The sequence below is a fragment of the Somniosus microcephalus genome, chromosome 2 (genome assembly GCF_052327205.1).
Source record: "Somniosus microcephalus isolate GS21.2 chromosome 2, FLI_Smic_1.0, whole genome shotgun sequence".
In the NCBI taxonomy this organism is placed as follows: domain Eukaryota; kingdom Metazoa; phylum Chordata; class Chondrichthyes; order Squaliformes; family Somniosidae; genus Somniosus; species Somniosus microcephalus.
The window spans coordinates 108784782-108804495 of NC_140988.1; the positions used below are offsets into that span (position 1 = coordinate 108784782).

The window sequence follows — 19714 nt, forward strand, 5'->3', positions numbered from 1 at the left end:
ACATGCTCCACAAAGAGTTCCAGCACCCCTGCATGACCGGCTCAAGAATGAACTGGACAGAATGACCACACTAGGAGTCATCAGGAAAGTCGAAGAGCCAACAGACTGGGTTAACTCCATGGTATGTGTAAAGAAAAAGAACAATGATCTAAGAATATGCATGGATCCAAAGGACTTAAATGCAAACATAAAACGTGAACACTACCAGATTCCCAAGCGAGAAGAAATCACCAGTGAAATATCAGGTGCCAGATACTTTACAAAGCTCGATGCCTCACAAGGATTTTGGCAACTAAAACTGGATGAAGAGAGCACCAAATACTGTACCTTCAACACACCATTTGGCAGGTATTATTTCCTCGGAATGCCTTTCGGGATAATATCTGCATCTGAAATCTTTCATAGAGCGATGGAACACATAATTGAAGGTCTGGAAAGAGTTCGGGTCTATGTTGATGACATCATCATCTGGGGCTCCACACTGAAAGAACACAATGAGAGACTGACTAAAGTGCTACAGAGCATACGCCGGAATGAACTGAAGCTCAACAAAGCCAAGTGTCAGTTTGGCGTCCAGGAAGTCACTTTCCTAGGAGATAATCTATCTGGTAAAGGAATAGAGCCAGATATGGAAAAAGTAAACGCCATACTCAACATGCCCCGACCCACTGACAAAAAAGGAGTGCTACGCATCATGGGGATGATAAACTTCATTGGAAAGTTCATTCCTAACTTGTCAGCCAAGACAACCTGTCTGCGAGACCTGCTACATAAAACAAATGAGTTCGCATGGACAGAAAGACATGAACAAGAGTGGATGAACCTCAAAACTGTGCTGACAACCACACCTGTACTCACTTTCTTTGACCCAACAAAGAGAATCAAAGTGTCAACAGATGCATCAAAAGATGGCCTAGGCGCGGTCTTGCTACAAGCAGAGGGTGAAGATTGGAAGCCTGTTGCCTATGCCTCCAGGTCTATGACTGATTCTGAGTGTTGATACGCCCAGATTGAAAAGGAATGTCTAGGCTTGGTAGTTGGACTAGAAAAGTTTCATAGCTACATATATGGACTTCCCACCTTCACAGTTGAGACAGACCACTGCCCATTGGTTGCCATCATAAAAAAAAATCTGAATGAGATGTCTCCAAGGATTCAACGACTCATGATGAAGCTGCAAAGATATGACTTTGAACTGATCTACACACCAGGCAAATACATAGTGTTAGCAGATGCACTATCCTGAGCACCCACAATGAGTCATGTGAGCTCTACTGAAGAAGACGTGGATGTTCATGTGAGTATGGTCACTGCTGCGCTGCCCGTGTCAGACACAAAATCAAAGCAAATAGCAGAAGAAACAGTAAAAGATACAGTGTTACAAACAGTAATAGAAAACATTCATCATGATTGGCCAAAAGGTTCCTGTCCAAAATACTTTCACATAAGGTCAGAATTGAGTGTCGCAAGTGGACTATTACTAAAACAGAACAGAATAGTCATTCCACAGGCTCTACGTCAAGACATGCTCAAAAGGATTCATGAGGGACACCTCGGAATTGAAAAATGCAAAAGGAGAGCAAGAGACACTGTCTGGTATAAATAAGGACATTGAGAACATGATAGGCAGATGTGAGACATGTCAGAAACACCAGAACAATCTCATGAAAACACATCAGACTTACCCGTGCTGAGAAGATCCACACGTGTAGTAAAAAAAGCCTGATAGACTTAATCTTTGAGTACAAAAAAAAACTATATTGAAAATGTATTGACTGTTGTGAAAATGTTTATGTTTAACAAAAGTGTTACTGATATCATCTTTATCGTTTCTCTTGAAAGTTGATTGATATTTATTTTGTTAACCTCAAAGAAAGGGGGATGTAATGATCAATAACATGTCATCCTGGAGTGGTACACTAGATGGAGCCGTAGAGCTGTATAGAGCTGTATATTTAGCTGTATGTGTTTAAGACTACACTACCCATGATGCACTAGGCTACCCAGAAGGCAGTAGTCAAGATGGCAGCCTGCACACAGAAGTACACATGCTGGATCTCTACAGATGCTATACCTAGAGAACGTGTACTGAATAAATAACTAGCTAGAAGCTAGCTGTTCATAATAAGAATGTCTAGTTATTAATGAACATAACAATGATGACCCACAGTGCTTTGTAGATTCCCAGTTTTGGGCTGCTAGATCTGTCCTTAGTCTGTCCCATTTAGGACAGTGGTAGTGCCACACTACCAGATGGAGGATCCCTTCATGGTGGAAAGGTGACTTTGTTTTCACGAGGACTGTGCTGTGTTTTCACAATTTCTGTTAAGGCTATCATGGACAAACATGTTTGCGACAGGTATCTTGGTGAGGCTGACGTCAAGAAGGTCATAGAATCATAGAATCATAGAAATTTATAGCACAGAAGGAGGCCATTGGGCCCATCTTGTCCGTGCCGGCCTTCAAAGAGCTATCCACCCTAATCACACTTTCCAGCACTTGGTCCATAGCCTTGTAGGTTATGGCACTTCAAGTTCATATCCAAGTACTTTTTAAATATGATGAGGGTCTCTGCCTCTATCACCCTTTCAGGCAGTGATTTCCAGACCCCCACCACCCTCTGAATGAAAATAATTTCTCCTCAAATCCTCTCTAAACCTCCGACCAATTACTTTAAATCTATGACCCCTGGTTATTGACCCTTCTGCTAAGGGGAATAGGTCCTTCTTATCCACTCTATCTAGGCCCCCCATAATTTTATATACCTCAATTAGGTCTCATCTCAGCCTCCTCTGTTCCAAAGAAAACAACCCCAGCCTATCCAATCTTTCCTCACAGCTAAAATTTCCCAGCCCAGGCAACATCCTCGTAAATCTCCTCTGCACCCTCTCTAGTGCAATCACATCCTTCCTGTAACTGCATGCAGTATTCTAGCTGCGGCCTAACTAGTGTTTTATACAGTTCAAGCATAACCTCCCTGCTCTTATATTCTATGCCTCAGTTAATAAAAGCAAGTATCCCTTTTGCCTTCTTAACCACCTTTTCTACCTGTCCTGCTACCTTCAGGAATCTGTGGACATGCACTCCAAGGTCCCTCTGATCTTCTGCACTTCCCAGTGTCCTACCATTTATAGTGTATTCCCTTGCTTTGTTAGCCTTCCCTAAATGCATTACCTCACACTTCTCCAGATTGAATTCCATTTACCTCAAAACTATCTTTTCAACCATGCATTCAGTCAACTCTGTTAATTCTTCAATTAATGCTCAATCCATTTCATCCCTATATGAAGTATCTTTGGACATTTTATTATGTCAAAGGCACAATACAACTGTATGTTGTTTTGATTGCTGAACTGGAGGGCATACATGCATAATTATCAAGTTTGAACAAGACTACAGATTAAAAGGATTTTTCTTCTGCTTGTAGAAATGTGGAATTGACTTCCTGGAAAATCTATTAAGTTGTTTTTCGGACTGGAGGATGGTTTTTCTTTATTATTTGTTCATGTGATGTGGGCGTCACTGGCAATGTCAGCATTTATTGCCCATCCCTAATTGTCCTTGAGAAGGTGGTGGTGAGCCACCTTCTTGAACTGCTGCAGTCCGTGTGGTGAAGGTACTCTCACAGTGCTGTTAGGGAGGGAGTTCCAGGATTTTGACCCAGCGACGATACAGGAATGGCGATATACTTCTAAGTCAGGATGGTGTGTGACTTGGAGGGGAACTTGCAGGTGGTGGTGTTCCAATGCACCTGCTGTCCTTGTCCTTCTAGGTGGTCGAGGTCGTTGGTTTGGGAGGTGCTGCCAAAGGAGCCTTGGCGAGTTGCTGCAGTGCATCTTGTAGATGGTACACACTGCAGCCATGGTACATCAGTGGTATACAGTGGTGTTCCCCAGGGGTCGGTTCTAGGACCACTGTTTTTCTTGATATATATTAATGACCTGGATGTGGGTGTACAGGGCACAATTTCAAAATTTGCTGATAACACAAAATTTGAAAGTATAGTGAACAGTGAGGAGGATAGTGATAGATTTCAAGTGGACATAGACAGGCTGGTGGAATGGGCAGACATGTGGCAGAAGAAATTTAACACAGAAAAGTGCGAAGAGATACATTTTGGTAGAAAGAATGAAGAGAAGAAATCTAAACTAAAGGGTACAAGTCTAAAGGAGATACATGAACAGAGAGACCATGGGGAATATGTGCACAAATCGTTGAAGGTGGCAGGGCAAGTTGAGAAAGTTAAAAAAGCTTGCGGGATCCTGGGCTTCATGAATAGAGGTATAGAGTATAACAGCGTGGAAATTATGATAAACCTGTATAAAACAATGGTTAGGCCTCAACTGAAGTATTGTGCCCAATTCTGGGCACCGCACTTTAGGAAGGATGTGAAGGCCTTAGAGAGGATGCAGAAAAGATTTATGAGAATGATTCCAGGGATGAGGGACTTCTGTTACGTGAATAGACTGGAGATGCTGGGGTTGTTCTCCTTAGAACAAAGAAGATTGAGAGGAGATTTGAGAGAGGTATTCAACATCATGAGGGGTCTGGGCAGAGTAGATAGAGAGAAGCTGTTCCCATTCGTGGAATGGTCGAGAGCCAGAGGGCACAGATTTAAGGTGATTGGCAGAAGAACCAAAGGCGACATGAGGAAAAACTTTTTTACTCATTGAGTGGCTATGATCTGGAATGCAATGCCTGAAAGGGTGGAGGAGGCAGACTCAATCATGGCTTTCAAAAGGGAATTGGACAAGTACCTGAAGGAAAAAATTGCAGGGCTACGGGGAAAGGGCAGGCGAGTGGGACTAGCTGAAGTGCTCTTGCAGAGAGCTGGCACGGGCTCAACGGGCCGAATGGCCTTCTTCCAGGCTGTAACCATTCTATAATTCTATGAAGAAATGTGTTGACTGACATTTTCCTTTCAAAAGAACTCAATGGGCTAGAAATTGGCCTCCTTAGCGCCTCCCTGGGGGGGGGGGGCGATTACGGGGTGCTAACGACTTACCACCCGGGCGCGGCAAGATGAACGACTCCCGCGCAATTCGGTGAGAGGTTTGCATCGGCGGTAAGACATTGTGCCACGATCTCCTTTGCCGTGCGCATCGCCCCGGTAGCGCCCCGGACCCGAAATTTGGTTCCGCCCCCTGCAGCATCTCCGGGCGATGACACCGACAGCTGCAGGAGGCGTTGATCGAGAGGACGGGCACTTCGGGGGCAAAAGGTAAAATAGGGGCTGCTGAGGTAAATACATAAAATTCTGAAATGGTTTTGCTCAATTTTTTATACTTGTGGGTCGCGATCGATCAGCCCGGCACTTTGCTGGAGTGCATGGGGCTGATCAAGTCGGATTGCGGCCGCCGTCGGGGACCAGCTATCTGGTCCCAATGCAGAGCCTGCGGTGATGGCCCTTCCCTTTAAGGGAGGGAAGGAGCCTCAGAACGCGGGAGCGCTGCACGGGACATTGTGCAGCGCTGCACAACTACTGCCCCGCCTGCGTCCTTTAGCACTCCAGGAAGGAAGTGGAGCACTTTTAGCTCTCCACTTCCTTCCTGGAGCACTAAATCCAATTTCGTGAAAGCTGGGACTCATTAGCACCTGGCGCTAAGTTTCCCAGCTTTCAAAATTTACCGCCCCCAAGCGGGCCGATAATGAATTTCACCCCCAATTAATATTTAGCTAAAAACAGGGCTAGAAGCTTTAAGTATAGAGTGAACACAGTGATTATAGTCCTCTGGACCAAAGACATGTCACTCTTGGAATGGAACTAGTAGGGCTGATAACCTGAAGTTTTGTGAAATTACTTTAGGGGGTCAGGGAGACATTTACAGTGATTTATTTGCTGGGAAGGTTTACCTCTGATATTCTTCCCTCTCAAGAGAGTAAATAAATCGGAGGGAGCCCATTATGATGCATATATCAGAAAGACCAGACTCAGTGATCAGATGAATGACTCCTTTCATTCCTTACTCATATTTTTATCTTCTTAACATGACCTAGGTTAAATATGCTCAACAATTAATCATTGACCACAGTTCCCACAGTGTCACTGTAGTGCTTTATCTTTTTGTCTAATTTGATCCACTATGCAATTGTCACCTGTTAAGAAGAGACTAGCAATGGGAGTGCTTACAAGCATAATTTCTTTATTTTCTATGCTGTTTTTCCCAGCATTTTATTTACCACTAATTTAAGTGAAAAAGTTACTATAATAATAATAATTGGAAAATGTGCAAATATACTGGAATGTTGTCCTGGATTTTTCTTGCAGTGAGCAGTAACAGGGTATCATTGAATAAATCTGCGTACCTACCACCTGCTACATTTTCCATTGCTGCTGATGGTCACCAGCAGAATATGTTACTGAAATAGCAGTCGGTTCTGTTATTATTTAGGTCAGAAACATGGCCACTATGGGTGATAGAGAATGACAAATGAGAAAATGCCTTTGTTATGCTCCTGCTTCCCATCACAAAATGCGTAGTCGATGGCACCACCTAAGGCTGTGGAAAATCGGGACATATTCCGAAGAGCAGAGGCGTTCTCCCCAGTTTCCTGGCCAATATTAAACCCATCACTAAAATGGATTGGGGGAAAAATTGGGTTGCTTTGCGCCTCCTGTTAGTGCCCCGGGGGGGGGGCGCTAACAGGGTGCAAAGCCCCTAGCACCTGGGCGCGGCGCCGCTAACGCCTCCCATGAAATTCAGTGGGAGGTTAACGGTTGCGGTAGCCGGTAGTACCCCGCGACGGTGCGCCTCCGGCGATGACATCATTGCCATGCGCAGTGCCCCGCTTGTGCCCTGGCCGCAAACTTCAGTTGTGCCCCCTGACCTACCGCCGGACGATATGTCCAGCCGGGTCAGGGTGGTGCTTTTGCGGCCGCGGCAGCGCTAATTAAAGGGCAGGTGCCGGGCAGCCATTTTTTTTGTGGGACACCTGCCAGCACCTGCCCCCTTTCACGTCCTCATGCGGGGTGCCGGCTGCGATCCAGTATGGCCCTGGTGGTACTGCGCTAGGATCCTCCCCTTTAATCAGGGGAGGGAGGCCTGTACATAGCACCACGATATTGAATGGTAGCACCCCAGGAAGGAGGGGGTGCACTTCCAGTAGCGCCCCCTTACCTGCTTGGGGCGCTACCACTCAATTTACGGCGTGGGGGCGCTAACTTTTTCCAGGCAGTAAAAGTAGCGCCCCGGCGAAGTTAGCTCCCCAAAGGGGACGCCACCAAATTTTTCCCCTGTTATCTGTATTGTGGGACATTGCTGTGCGCAAATTGGCTGCTGCGTTTCCTACATTACAAAAGTGACTACTCTTCAAAAGTACTACATTCACTGTAAAGCACTTTGAGACATCGTGAGGTCATGAAAGGTGCTATATAAATGCAATCCTTCCTTCCTCCCTCCCCTCCCCTTCCCTTCTCTCCCCAGGCTATGCTCACCAAGGACCACCCCCTGACCTCACCAAAATTGGCTGTGCCATGGAGAGATCCCTTGTTTTACGTGTGAAAGGTGGTCCTCCATTATACTAGTTGTGCATCTTGGGCGCCTGCCTGTGGCAACTTGGCAGAGAGTCCTGCACAACTTGCTAGCTCTGGGAAATACCTAGGTCCCTCTCCCCCCCCCCCCACCACCGCCACTACCCCCCCCCCCGTGAAATGTACTATATAAATGCAAGTGCATCCTTCCTCCCTCCCCTCCCCTCCCCTCCCTTGCCCTTCCCTCTCCTTCACTCCCCAGGCTATGCTCACCCAGGACAAGACAACCCCTCCAATGCTGCAGCACTCCCTCTGTACTGCACTGGAGTGTCAGCCTAAACAAGGTGTTCATGTCCCCGGAGTGGAGCTTGAACCCATGACGTTCAGATCAGAAGCAAGAATACTATCACTGAGTGAAGGCTGATACCTCTCAGCCTAGGTCCCCAGTTGGAGGCCTCTTCCAATGTTTGGCAGTATAGTATGGGCATGCCGTTCCTGATCCTACATCAGATCTCACTGAGAGTTGGGGATATGGGAACTCCCGACTTTAGGAATCCCCATCTCCCACCCCATCTCACCCCATTCCACCCCCACAGAGAGTTTCAGCATCTTATGAGCCTCACAGAAATCCCGATGTAAGACCAGGACCTGGGATATCTAGGTTTCTAAGCTAATTTCCAGATGTTCCAGCACACTCCCACTGGAGTTATGGGGATGGAGCCCTGGAAAGCCATGGAATTTCCGCTCCACGGTTTTGGGTGGAGCAAATATGTGATTGGATCTTTGCAAAGATGCCATTCATTGATAAAAATGTAATTATTTATGTATGTATGCATCTGAGAAATTAAAGGTTTTCAAAAATCTTTCTTATTAATGTTTACTTTAAAAATCAATTTGTAACTAAAATTGTGATTACATGTAAAGCGAAATTTATTTTGCAATATTTCATTTTAAACTGTAACAATCTTCATCCGCTTACTTATTAACTTCTTATTTTTTTACACAGAGAAACTTGGGATCCTTCTGTTTCTTGCTGTTTGCTGCAATTTGTATATTAGGGGCAATATATCTCTACATCATCTTACCTGAAACCAAAAACAAAAGCTTTGCACAAATATACCAATCATTTGCCAAAATCAACAAGGTACCTGAGCGAGAAACCGAGCCAAATGCAGCATTGGAGAATGAACAACACCTCGCAATGATTCCTTTACATGATGTGACGAAGAACAAAGCAAAGAGGGACTCTGACAACATTGAGATTATTTCATAAAAGATAGCCAACAAATCTTTCTCATTTACTGTCATTACACGTTTGCATTGCTTGTTACAGTGTTTTGAACCATTTTCCCTCACACTTCTGCTCGATTCACCAAAAGCTAACTGTTTTTATTAGAAAAATTGTACCAGTTGGGACAACGTGGTGAGATTTTTCTCTCAGCCTAGGTCCCCAGGTGGAGGCCTCTTCCAGCGTTTGGCAGTATAGTATGGGCATGCCGTTCCTGATCCTACATCAGGTCTCACTGAGAGTTGGGGATATGGGAACTCCCGACTTTAGGAATCCCCATCTCCCACCCCATCTCACCCCATTCCATCCCCACAGAGAGTTTCAGCATCTTATGAGCCTCACAGAAATCCCAATGTAAGACCAGAACCTGGGATATCTAGGTTTCTAAGCTAATTTCCAGATGTTCCAGCACACTCCCACTGGAGTTATGGGGATGGAGCCCTGGAAAGCCATGGAATTTCCGCTCCACGGTTTTGGGAGGAGCAAATATGTGATTGGATCTTTATTTGGTGCTAAATCATCTAGACATTTATAAAGAAAACATTTGCAATTTCACTAGGATAGCAAAAAGAGGAAATCTATCCCCACTATAGGCTTGAATGAAAGGAAAATAGGTACATTCACTAATCTCCGCTTTGTTGAAATAAATTGTTTCATGGTCCTAATATATTAATCTACCTGACTCAAAATAAACAAGACAATTCTTGAAATACATGCCTCTAGAGAATTATTATTGCCATAATCTATTGCCTACTTTTTTAATTTGTTCAGAAAAGATATATTGTGGCGGAGCCACCAAAGGACTCAGATCATTTGTATATAATTCCTTTAACAACATGTCAGCTACAGCCTGAGTCTGTATCTTTATTTATGCTGTTTAACTGTACAGAGTGTGGTTACTTTAACAGCATGGCTGAAACGTGATGATGTCACGCCGTTCATCACGTGATTCCCCACTGGCGGGAAAATGTGATGACATCATGACGTCAGCCACGGGACTGCAGGGGCAGTCCTCGTGGAGCCTCCAGAGAGAGCAGACCTACATTCGATGTTATCCTGCAGTTTCTTGTTAAAGCCTGTTTGTTTCATTAAAGTTCGTTTTGTTTGATCGCCTGAGTAGAACTCAGTCTTTTAGTTAGGAACCCACGTTCCTACAATATAGTATTCATTTTCAGACGCTTTGGGCAATTTTCCTGGGGACTATGTTGGGGTATAAAAGGATATGGAGCCAAAGCAGGTGGATGGAGTTAAGATACAGATCAGCCATGATCACATTGAATGGCGGAACAGACTCAAGGGGCTGGATGGTGTACTCCTGTTCTTCTGTTCCTATGTAAGAATTCAACTCCATATGTCTTTTTGCAGCTTCAAATCAAACCTCAACAAACTTCTTTCAATTGTAGTCATGATTGCTGGGCTACTTCTGCTTTACAACAGTTGACAATCTCTTCAATTAAAAACATTCTGCCTTTTGATTTGGTAACCACATGTCAGCTGTGGCTCAGTTGATAGCACTCTCTAGGTGGGAGGGGCTAGGAGTGAGCAGGTGTTACTGGTTGCCTGATTGCAGCAGGGAGTTGGAGTGAGTTTGTAAAAAGTTGGTGGTGGATTTTTGGTGTTTTGTTTTCAGGTTTTAGGGCCTTTTTGGCCCATAAACAGCAGCCAGATGGCTGCTGAGGGGTCCAGAGTGCCGGGCCCCTCAGAGGACAGTGTTCCCAAGATGAATTTAATTAGGGGAGAAACTGTGGTTGGAAGGGAAAGAAAAAGGCCCAAAGATTTGGGCCGGGACCCCAGGAGGTTTGGAAAAGAAAACACGGTGGTGGTTCAGTGCAGAGGATAAGGAGATATGAGCTTGGGATATTATCCAAGCGGTACATGAGGACTGTGGCGAGGGAAGCTGCTTTGCCTGCCGACCAAAGCCGAATGTTGGGTTCGAGGTGACGGTCAGTGGCCGAGAGGAGGTGGAAAGACTTTTACTCAGTTTGAAAGTTGGCGATAAGTTCTTGGAGGTATCGCTGCTATATTCGGAAGAGGTGGTGGTCTCATTCTTAAACTTGCCAGGTTATATTGAGGACGATGTGCTAATCAAAAAGTTAGAGTCGTGGGACATTAAAATTTGCTCAGCAATAAAGAGGAGATACTATCCAGGAACACGAGTAGCAAATGGAACCCGTTATGTAAAGGTGCGGTTCCCAGAGGGGGTGAAGTCATTACCGTACAGCATGAAATTCAAGACAATGTAAGGAGTGCAGTACTTTTGAGTGCTGCATGATAACCAAGTGAAGGTTTGTTATTATTGTCTTGGACACGACCATCTTGTAAGAAACTGTCCAGACTTGTACTGTTATAATTGTGGCGAGTCTGGACACATCGCTTGGAGCTGCAAGGTGGAGAGCTGTGGGATGTGTCACAAAGCCCCCACCCACTGTGAGTGTGAGGCAGAAGGAAGCTCTGAGTGGTGAGGAGATGGGAGAAGGAGCAGGAGGTGTGAGTGGAACGGCCGGAGGAGCGGAGCAGTCGGAGGACACCGCTGGTAATTGAAGGAGAAAAGAGCACAGGAAGAGGCAGAAAATTGCGGAGCAGAGAACAGGATGGAGATGGTGGAAAACACACCAAGTACAGTGGAAAAGAACAAAGACAGCAGCGGGCAGCAAGGGTCGAATGCAGACTCGAGCCTTAATACGGTTCAGCTCTCCCTAAAGAATCTGGTGTCTGTGGGGGGAAAGGAGGTGGGAGCGGGGTGCATGGTAAATGTAAGTACTCCAAAGAAAGACGGGGAGTCGGACATCTTGGTGAGCAGGAGGGGGCAAGACAAGGAGAGGGTGCAAGAGGCAGGAGCCTTGAAGGGGCAGCAGGATGGGAGCGGCGAGACAAAGATGCCAGAAGGGAGCAATATAGGTGTGCCATTGTCCCAGAGAGAGAAGGATCAGGGAGCAAGGGTCAGAGGTGGAGATGAGGTCGAAGGGAGCGGTACTGTTGGAGAAACCGCGATAGCAGGAAGACTCTCTATGGGAGATGATGCATCTGACGGGGAGCAGGATTATGTATCTGACGGGGAGCAGGCACAGAGGGTTACAGAAGAGCTTGAGAGTGAGGAATTAGAGGAGGACAGGGACATGGAAGTGGGGGGTGGGGTGGCATCATGTGTAAAGGGAAAGGTTAGTGAGGGGCAGAAGGAGGGAGAAAGGGCAGCTCCTTGGCTCAAACTTAATGCAAGGAAGAGGCTGAAATAGGGAAGTTTCAAACAGGAGGTGAAAAAGTCGGAGGCTGCAGGAAAAAGCAACAGCTGGCCGAAAAGTTGGGAAGGAGCATGAGAGGAGGGAAGGGCCAGAGATTAAATGATGGGGAGATTATCAGGCATACTTCCCTTCTTCGGAGCCATGATTACATTGGTATCGATTAATGTGAACGGACTGAGGGGTGAGAAGAAATTGCAGCAGTTGTTGCAGGGTTTTAAAGGCATGGACTTGTGTCTGCAAGAAACCTTTTGGGATGAGGATATCCTAGAAAGAGTTCAGAAGGTTTGAAAGGGAGAGGTGTTTGCAAATTGTGCAAACAATAACCGTAGAGGGGTGGCTGTTTTGGTGAGTCCATCCATAAAAGAGAATGTTGCCTTGGTGGACAAGGACACTGAAGGGAGATTTTTACGGCTAAGGGTAAAAATGGAGGAATTTAATTGCGATCTCTTTAATATCTATGCACCGAACGACCATTGCAAGCATCGCAAGTTTTTCGGGGGTTATTCGCTGAAGTAGCAGAGGTGGAAAATCCTTGTATAGTGGGGGATTTTAATGTATTTTTATCTCGGATGGACATTTCAGCCCATATGACCTTTAAGGATGATAACTCCAGAGGGATGATTGTAAAAATGATGGCAAATTTAAATTTGAGAGACTTATGGAGGGACCGGAACCCCATAAAAAGGGAGTTCTCCAGAACAGGTTGGGTGGGTGATGTTTTAAAACAGAGCCGAATAGATTTCGTGTTAACGCGGGAAGGGTTAAGTTCTGAGGTGATGGAGATTTATTATAAAATAGTATTTTTTAGTGACCACTCGTCTTTTGTTCTTAGAATTAGGAACAGCAGAGTTAAGATCGGTTCAGGGCTGTGGATTTTAAACAATCAATGCCTGAAAGAAATTGCTTATAAAGAAGGGATTTTAAATATAATAAAGAATGCTCGGAAGGAACCTTTGTTCTTGAAAGAAAGAAGAGTTTGGTGGGACAATTTCAAATATGAGGTAAAAGTTTTTTCGGTACGTTATGGGAAAAAGAGAGCGGCAGCTAACCGGCGTCAAGAAGAGAATATAAACAAAAGGTTTACGTATGTCTGTAAAGCAGTTGACGGAGGGGATAAGGGAACTGAGACTAAGTTCCGGGTGCTAAAGGAAGAGTGGGAATTATTGCAAGCTGAAAAATGCAAGGGGGCCATTCTCCGTGGAAAGGCTAGAGATGCATTGGAGGGCGAAAGATGCACTAGATATTTTCTAGAGTAAGAGAAGCTGTGACAGATATTATCATTTTTTTTGAGTCAAACATATTTAACAGAGATTATCATTAATTGGAGAGTTGAAGGTTGGGGAGAAGATCAGTCATGAAAGTAGGGAGATTTTAGAGGCGGCTAGCAGCTTTTATCAAGAGTTATATACAAAAGGAGGCATTTCCAATTTGGCGATGGAGAAGGTTAGTGCTTTTATTGAAGAGGGTTTAAAGGAGGATGAGAGACGCATGTGTGACAAAGAAGTAGGATTAGCGGAAATAAAAGTAGCAATAAGTGGAATGAAGTGGGGGGGGGGGGCGGAAAGTCCACGGTCTGATGGACTAAGTGCAGAATTTTATAAAGAATTTTTTGAGATTTTAAGTCCATTGCTCTTAGAAGTTTTTAAGGAAATTAAAATTGAGGGAAGCCTGGCCCCATCTATGAGGAGAGGTGTCATAAGCTTAGCTTATATAAAAATACTAAAGGGGATAGAAGGGATCTGAAGAATTGGAGGCCCATCACATTATTAAATGTGGATTATAAGATCTTGGCGAGGGTTATGGCAAATCATATGAAGGAGGTGTTGCCGCAGATAGTTTTGCCCTCTCAGTCCTACGGAGTCATAGGCCGGGACATCGCAGACTCTGGTCTCAATCCGAGATGTGATAGAGCTCATGGAAGAGAATGGGAGGGAGGCTTATGTATTAAAAATAGATCAAGAGAAAGCCTTTGATAGGGTCTCTCATGAGTTTTTATTGAAGGTTTTGGAAGCATTTGGCTTTGGGGAAAATTTCATTGACTGGATAAGGATTTTTTATTCAAACATATTTAGCTGTGTTAAATGTAATGGTTTTTTATCCAAGTATTTTCCGATACAGAGATCAGTGAGACAGGGTTGTCCCCTGTCCCCATTGTTGTACACATTGGTAGCAGAACCATTAGGTTACATGATGCAAAAGAAACAAGGCGTAGTTGGGATTGTGGTTCCCAGTTCTGGGCTGGTGTCGGTGATACACCAATATGCAGATGACACAACCTTAACATTGAGAAATGGGGAGTCAATGAGGAAAGCTATAGATGTAGTGGAGGAATATTGTAGAGCTTCAGGAGCCAGAGTGAATTATAATAAGTCTCAATACCTGGTTGCAGGAAGGGGTAGGGGGGAATGGTTGGGGGAAAGTCCCTTTAAGGTGGTGGAGGTTTTGGAAGTTCTGGGGGTGCATATGGGGTGCAAGAAAGACAGGGATGAAGTGGATCGATTAAATTGGGAACCGAAGGTTATGAAAATTAAAAAGACTTTGGGAAGATGGGAAAGAAGGTGGTTGAAAGTGCAAGGAAGAGCGACAGTGGTGTCTGCTCTCCTGCTATCTAAGCTATGGTACTTATTGACGGTGGAGGATATTCCTGAGTGGGTGGAAAAGTCCATCCAAGAGGTTTGTGTAAGGTTTTTATGGGAAGGGAAACCAGCCTTGGTGGCTTACAATACCATCATTGGACGGAGAAATCAGGGAGGACTCAATATCCCAGATATTGATTTGAAGAAAAAATCCTTTAGAATCAAATGGGTGAAGAGATTTCTTCAGAAGTCAAATACAAGTTTTTGGAAGAGTTTTGAGCATTTTTTAAAACAAAGTGGGATAGAACGGCAGGGGATATTGTATATGGAATACAATAATATGTTTTTGAAATCGATTAAACTTCTCCATAGGTTTTATAAGGGGGTTGTAGAGACTTGGGCCCAATTTTTAAACAGTGTGCAGTTTATGCCCAAGGGGGCTGAGGATTTTTTAAAACAACCCTTATTTTTGAACAGGTGGGTCAACATCGAAGGAGAGGTTTTATTTAATCAAGCTTTTATAAAAGCTGGTATTATATGTGTGAAAGATGTATTATATGAGGTAATTCCAGGTTGGTTGCCAGAAGCGATAGTGAGGGACATGGTGTGGGAGGAGGATCAGGAGGTAGAGGAAAAAGCAATAGGGATCATGTATGAGAAGATTGTGAGGGCAATGCCACAGGATTGGATGGAAGAAATAAATGCAGAAATCTCCAAAGGAAGTAAAATGCATCCTGCTTTTCCAAGCTTTCTGCTAGAGAAAGGAGAGTTGGTCCAATTTGACAACTGTAATACTCGAGATTTCCATGAGGTATTTAGAGAATGGAGATTCAAGACACCTGCTGGTCAGGAGTTTTGGCAGAGTATATACCCACAGCTGGACTTCAACAGGATTTGGAAGGGAGTGTGGGTGAATTTTAAATGTCCAGAGTGGATTGAACTGGATTTCAAATTGGCTCATAACCAGATTTTTACCATGACGGTCTTGTGCAAGATTGGGCGAGTGGAGGGGGCAACTTGTCCAGTGTGTGGGACATGGAATGAGACTCTGTCCCATTTACTGGTGTTATGTCCACAGTTAAGTGATTTTAAGTACTATGTTCGACAGTTGTGTGAAGTTTTTTTGCTGGGTGGGGACCGAAGAGCGAGAATGGGAATCCCGTGGGACTCAAATTTGAGATGGGGATTGCAGGAGAGTCTGCCCGAGTCTAGCGGAGCAGCAATTAATTTAATGTTCAGTTTGGCTAGATTCGTGATTGTGCAAAGAAGAAATGCTCTTTTTTAAGGGAGGAGAATCAATCTAAAAGAGTATTTTAAATATAAGCTAAAAGATCATTATAAGGCTCTGTGGATGTTTTATTCAGAAAGGAATTTAAAGATAGTATTTTACAATCAATTTTTAAAGTGCAATCGATTAATATATGTTACAGGAGACAAATTAAACTTCAGGTTTTGATGTTAAAATGTGGCGGCGGAATGGCTGTGCAGAGCAGCGGAATGGAATTGTATGATACAATGAAATGATCACGATGTTGTAAATGTTCTTAATGTTCAATAAAGTATATTAATAAAAAAAAAATTTAAAGTTGGTAGCACACTCGCCACTGAGAAAGTTGTTGGTTCAAGTCCCACTCCAGGGACTTGAGCACATAAATCTAGGCTGACACTCCAGTGCAGTGCTGAGGGAGTGCTGCACTGTCGGAGGTGCCATCTTTCAGATGAAACTGCAGCTAACCTTGGCAGTGCAAGGAATGCTCGCCTCTTCCTGCTGGCAGGTGGGCCAAGCCATAAATATATATGTTTAATTGTATAACGAATTTATATTAGTCATAACCTTAAACTGAGATGCAGGGCAGTGTGGTGACAACTGGTAGGGTTTTTAAAACCTTATGTGTAAAGCATTTTCAGATGCGGTAATATAATTTTTGTAAAGAGCTGATCTGTTAGAGATTAAATAAAGCCACTAATGAGGTTTATAAACAAAAAAAAGTGGGTAGCACACTTGCCTCTGAGTCTAGAAGGTTGTGAGTTCAAATCCCACGCCAGGGACTTGAGCACATAAAGCTAGGCTGACACTCCAGTGCAGTGCTGAGGGAGTGCTGCACTGTTAGAGGTGCTGTCTTTCAGATGAGATGTTAAACTGAGGCCCTGTCTGCTCTCTCAAGTGGACGTAAAAGATCCCATGGCACTATTTCGAAGAAGAGCAGGGGAGTTATCCCCGGTGTCCTGGCCAATATTTATCCCTCAACCAACATAACAAAAACAGATTATCTGGTCATTAGCACAATGCTTTTGTGGGAGCTTGCTGTGCGCAAATTGGCTGCCGTGTTTCCCACATTAAAACAGTGACTCCACTTCAAAAGTACTTCATTGGCTGTAAAGCGCTTTGAGATGTCTGGTGGACGTGAAAGGCGCTATACAAATTCAATTCTTTCTTTATGTCATCTATGCTGGAGCAGACAAATGACAAAGGTGCCTGTAATAACTATTGTAAGAGTGAGAATCCTCAGGAAGGTTCAGCCCTACTTGCCCCTATTAACAACTTTAACGTTTCACAAAGTCTGTACCTACTCATGATGGAACATCCTGGGGTGAAATTCAACTCCGGCAAGGAGACAAAATGGGCAGTAGCAGATCAGCTGTCAGTTATACACCCTGCCCAATTTTTCTTGCCATTTACTTAAATGGAAAGCACACCTGTTCCTCCAGGCTCCACATGGACACAAGTACAAAGAAAATAATTACTTATCATTTCGTTGGAGGCCTCCAGTGGTTCCTTTAAGGCCGCAGTAGGCCTGGAATTACTGAGCAGAGCAAGCTCTGCCTAGTCTCTGCCAAATGTGGGAGCGGAGGCCGAAAGGACGCGTAAGGACCCTGAGTAACACATTCAAGAGAGCTAATGCCTGTTTATAGGCGGACGCCCTGGGCATTGGGAAGTTGCTAGTGCACCTCCGCGTTGGTCAGCCATGAGAGAGTGCCATGTGAATTTGATCCCCCAAACCGTCATTTAAAGCCCACAATACAGGCACAGCGCGGACCAATTTCGCCTCTCCCCCGTGTTTAATATTTTGAATACACTGAGTTAAATATCATTTTAGATCTTTTATGAGATAAGTGCTAAAATGGTGAAGAGCCATGGGTGCGTTATTCTGTTCACTAAACATTAGAACTTAAGAATTAGGAGCAGGAGTAGGCCATACAGCTCCGCGAGCTTGCTTTTTTTTATTCGTTCATGGGATGTGGGCATTGCTGGCAAGGCCAGTATTTATTGCCCATCCATAATTACCCTTGAGAAGATGGTGATGAGCTGCCTTCTTGAACCACTGCAGTCCATATGGTGAAGGTACTCCCACAGTGCTGTTAGGGAGGGAGTTCCAGGATTTTGACCCAGCGACGATGAAGGAGCGGCAATACACTTTCAAGTCAGGATGGTGTGTGACTTGGAGGGGAACTTGGAGGTGGTGGTGCTCCCATTCGCCTGCTGCCCTTGTCCTTCTAGGTGGAAGAGTTCACGGGTTTGGGAGGTGCTGCCAAAGAAGCCTTGGTGAGTTGGTGCAGAGCATCTAGTAGATGGTACACACTGCAGCCACATTATGCCGGTGGTGCAGGGAGTGAATGTTTAAGGTGGTGGATGGGATGCCAATCAAGCGGGCTGCTTTGTCCTGGATGGTGTCGAACTTCTTGAGTGTTATTGGAGCTGCACTCATCCAGGCAAGTGGAGAGTATTCTATCACACTCCTTACTTGTGCCTTGTAGATGGTGGAAAGGCTTTGGGGAGTCAGGAGGTGAGACACTTGCCGCAGAATACCTAGCCTCTGGCCTGCTCTTGTTGCCACAGTATTTATGTAGCTGGTTCAGTTAAGTTTCTGGTCAATGGTGACTCCCAGGATGTTGATGGTGGGGAATTCGGCAATGGTAATGCCATTGAATGTCATGGGGCGTTGATTAGACTCTCGCTTTTTGGAGATGGTCATTGCCTGGCACTTGTGTGGCGTGAATGTTACATGCCACTTATCAGCCCAAGCCTAAACGTCGTCCAGGTCTTGTTGCATGCGGGCACAGACGGCTTCATTATCTGAGGAGTTGTGAATGGAACTGAACACTGTGCAGTTATCAGCGAATATCCCCACTTCTGACCTTATGTTGGAGGGAAGGTCATTGATGAAGCAGCTGAAGATGGTTGGGCCTAGGACACTGCCCTGAGGAACTCCTGCAGCGATGTCCTGGGGCTGAGATGATTGACCTTCAACTACCACACCAGCGTAGAGCAAATCACAAAGTATTGCAGAACAAACAGCCGCCCTGTTCCGATAAATATTTAAGAAACAATGCACACACACACACACACAAATCCAATTGGCACCAAAATTCCAGCGGGGTTGTGCCAATCTCCAGCCATAACTCCAGCAGGAGACTGGAAAAACCTCACAAAATGGCGAAAATACTTGTAACCTAGGTCTCCCATCAGAGTTAAGGCAGGAAATCAGGAGACACCTCTCCCCCCATCCCCCCACAGCTCCGCGGAATTTCAAGGCCAGCATTCAATCTGAATATGTATGTTACCTTTTTGTGTTAAAGAAATATATGCTTGAAAGAGCATTTATTAAGATCATCTTGCACTTGTGATATGAATCTGAAGGATCTTGCTACAGGGAATCTTAGGGGGCGAAATTGGGTGCCTTTGCTCCTCCCATTAGTGCCCCTGGGGGAATTAACGGAGTGCAAATGGCTTTGCGACCGGGCACACAGCTGACATCGACTTCCACCATATTCGGCGGGAGTTTTGAGGTGGAGTTACGGTGTTGCGCCCCGATCTCCTTCGCCCGGCGATCGTGATGTTATTGGCGTGTGCATCGTCCCGGTAACGCCCCGGACCCGAAATTGACTTCCGCCCCCTGCAGCAGCGCTAGTCAATAACACCGACAGGAGGTGTGCATTGGGCGGCCGGCTGCTTCGGGGGCGATGATTAAAGGTGAGGTGGCCAAGGTGAGTAAAAAAAAAACTTACCTTTCTTGTTCCAGGTTTTTTCGCGGGCTCCTACACACGATCGATCAGCTCGGCACTCTGCTTGAGTGCTGGGCTGATCACGTGGGATCATGGCTGCCTTGGTGGTCCAGGTAGGTACTTTTTAAGTTGCAGA

At 45.0% G+C, this 19714-nt stretch overlaps 1 protein-coding gene across 2 annotated transcripts in view; it reads left to right on the top strand.

Annotated features, from left to right (window-relative positions):
- The window catches only part of slc2a9l2 (solute carrier family 2 member 9, like 2), an 836356-nt gene extending 826887 nt beyond the window's left edge, over window positions 1–9469 (top strand). For both annotated transcript variants that reach the window (XM_085961684.1, XM_085961676.1), the window contains exon 13: window positions 8478–9469. In XM_085961684.1, the coding sequence (XP_085817810.1) occupies window positions 8478–8744 (267 nt within the window). In that variant the 3' untranslated portion in view covers window positions 8745–9469. The remainder of the gene's footprint in view (window positions 1–8477) is intronic.
- Window positions 9470–19714: the final 10245 nt, after the last annotated feature.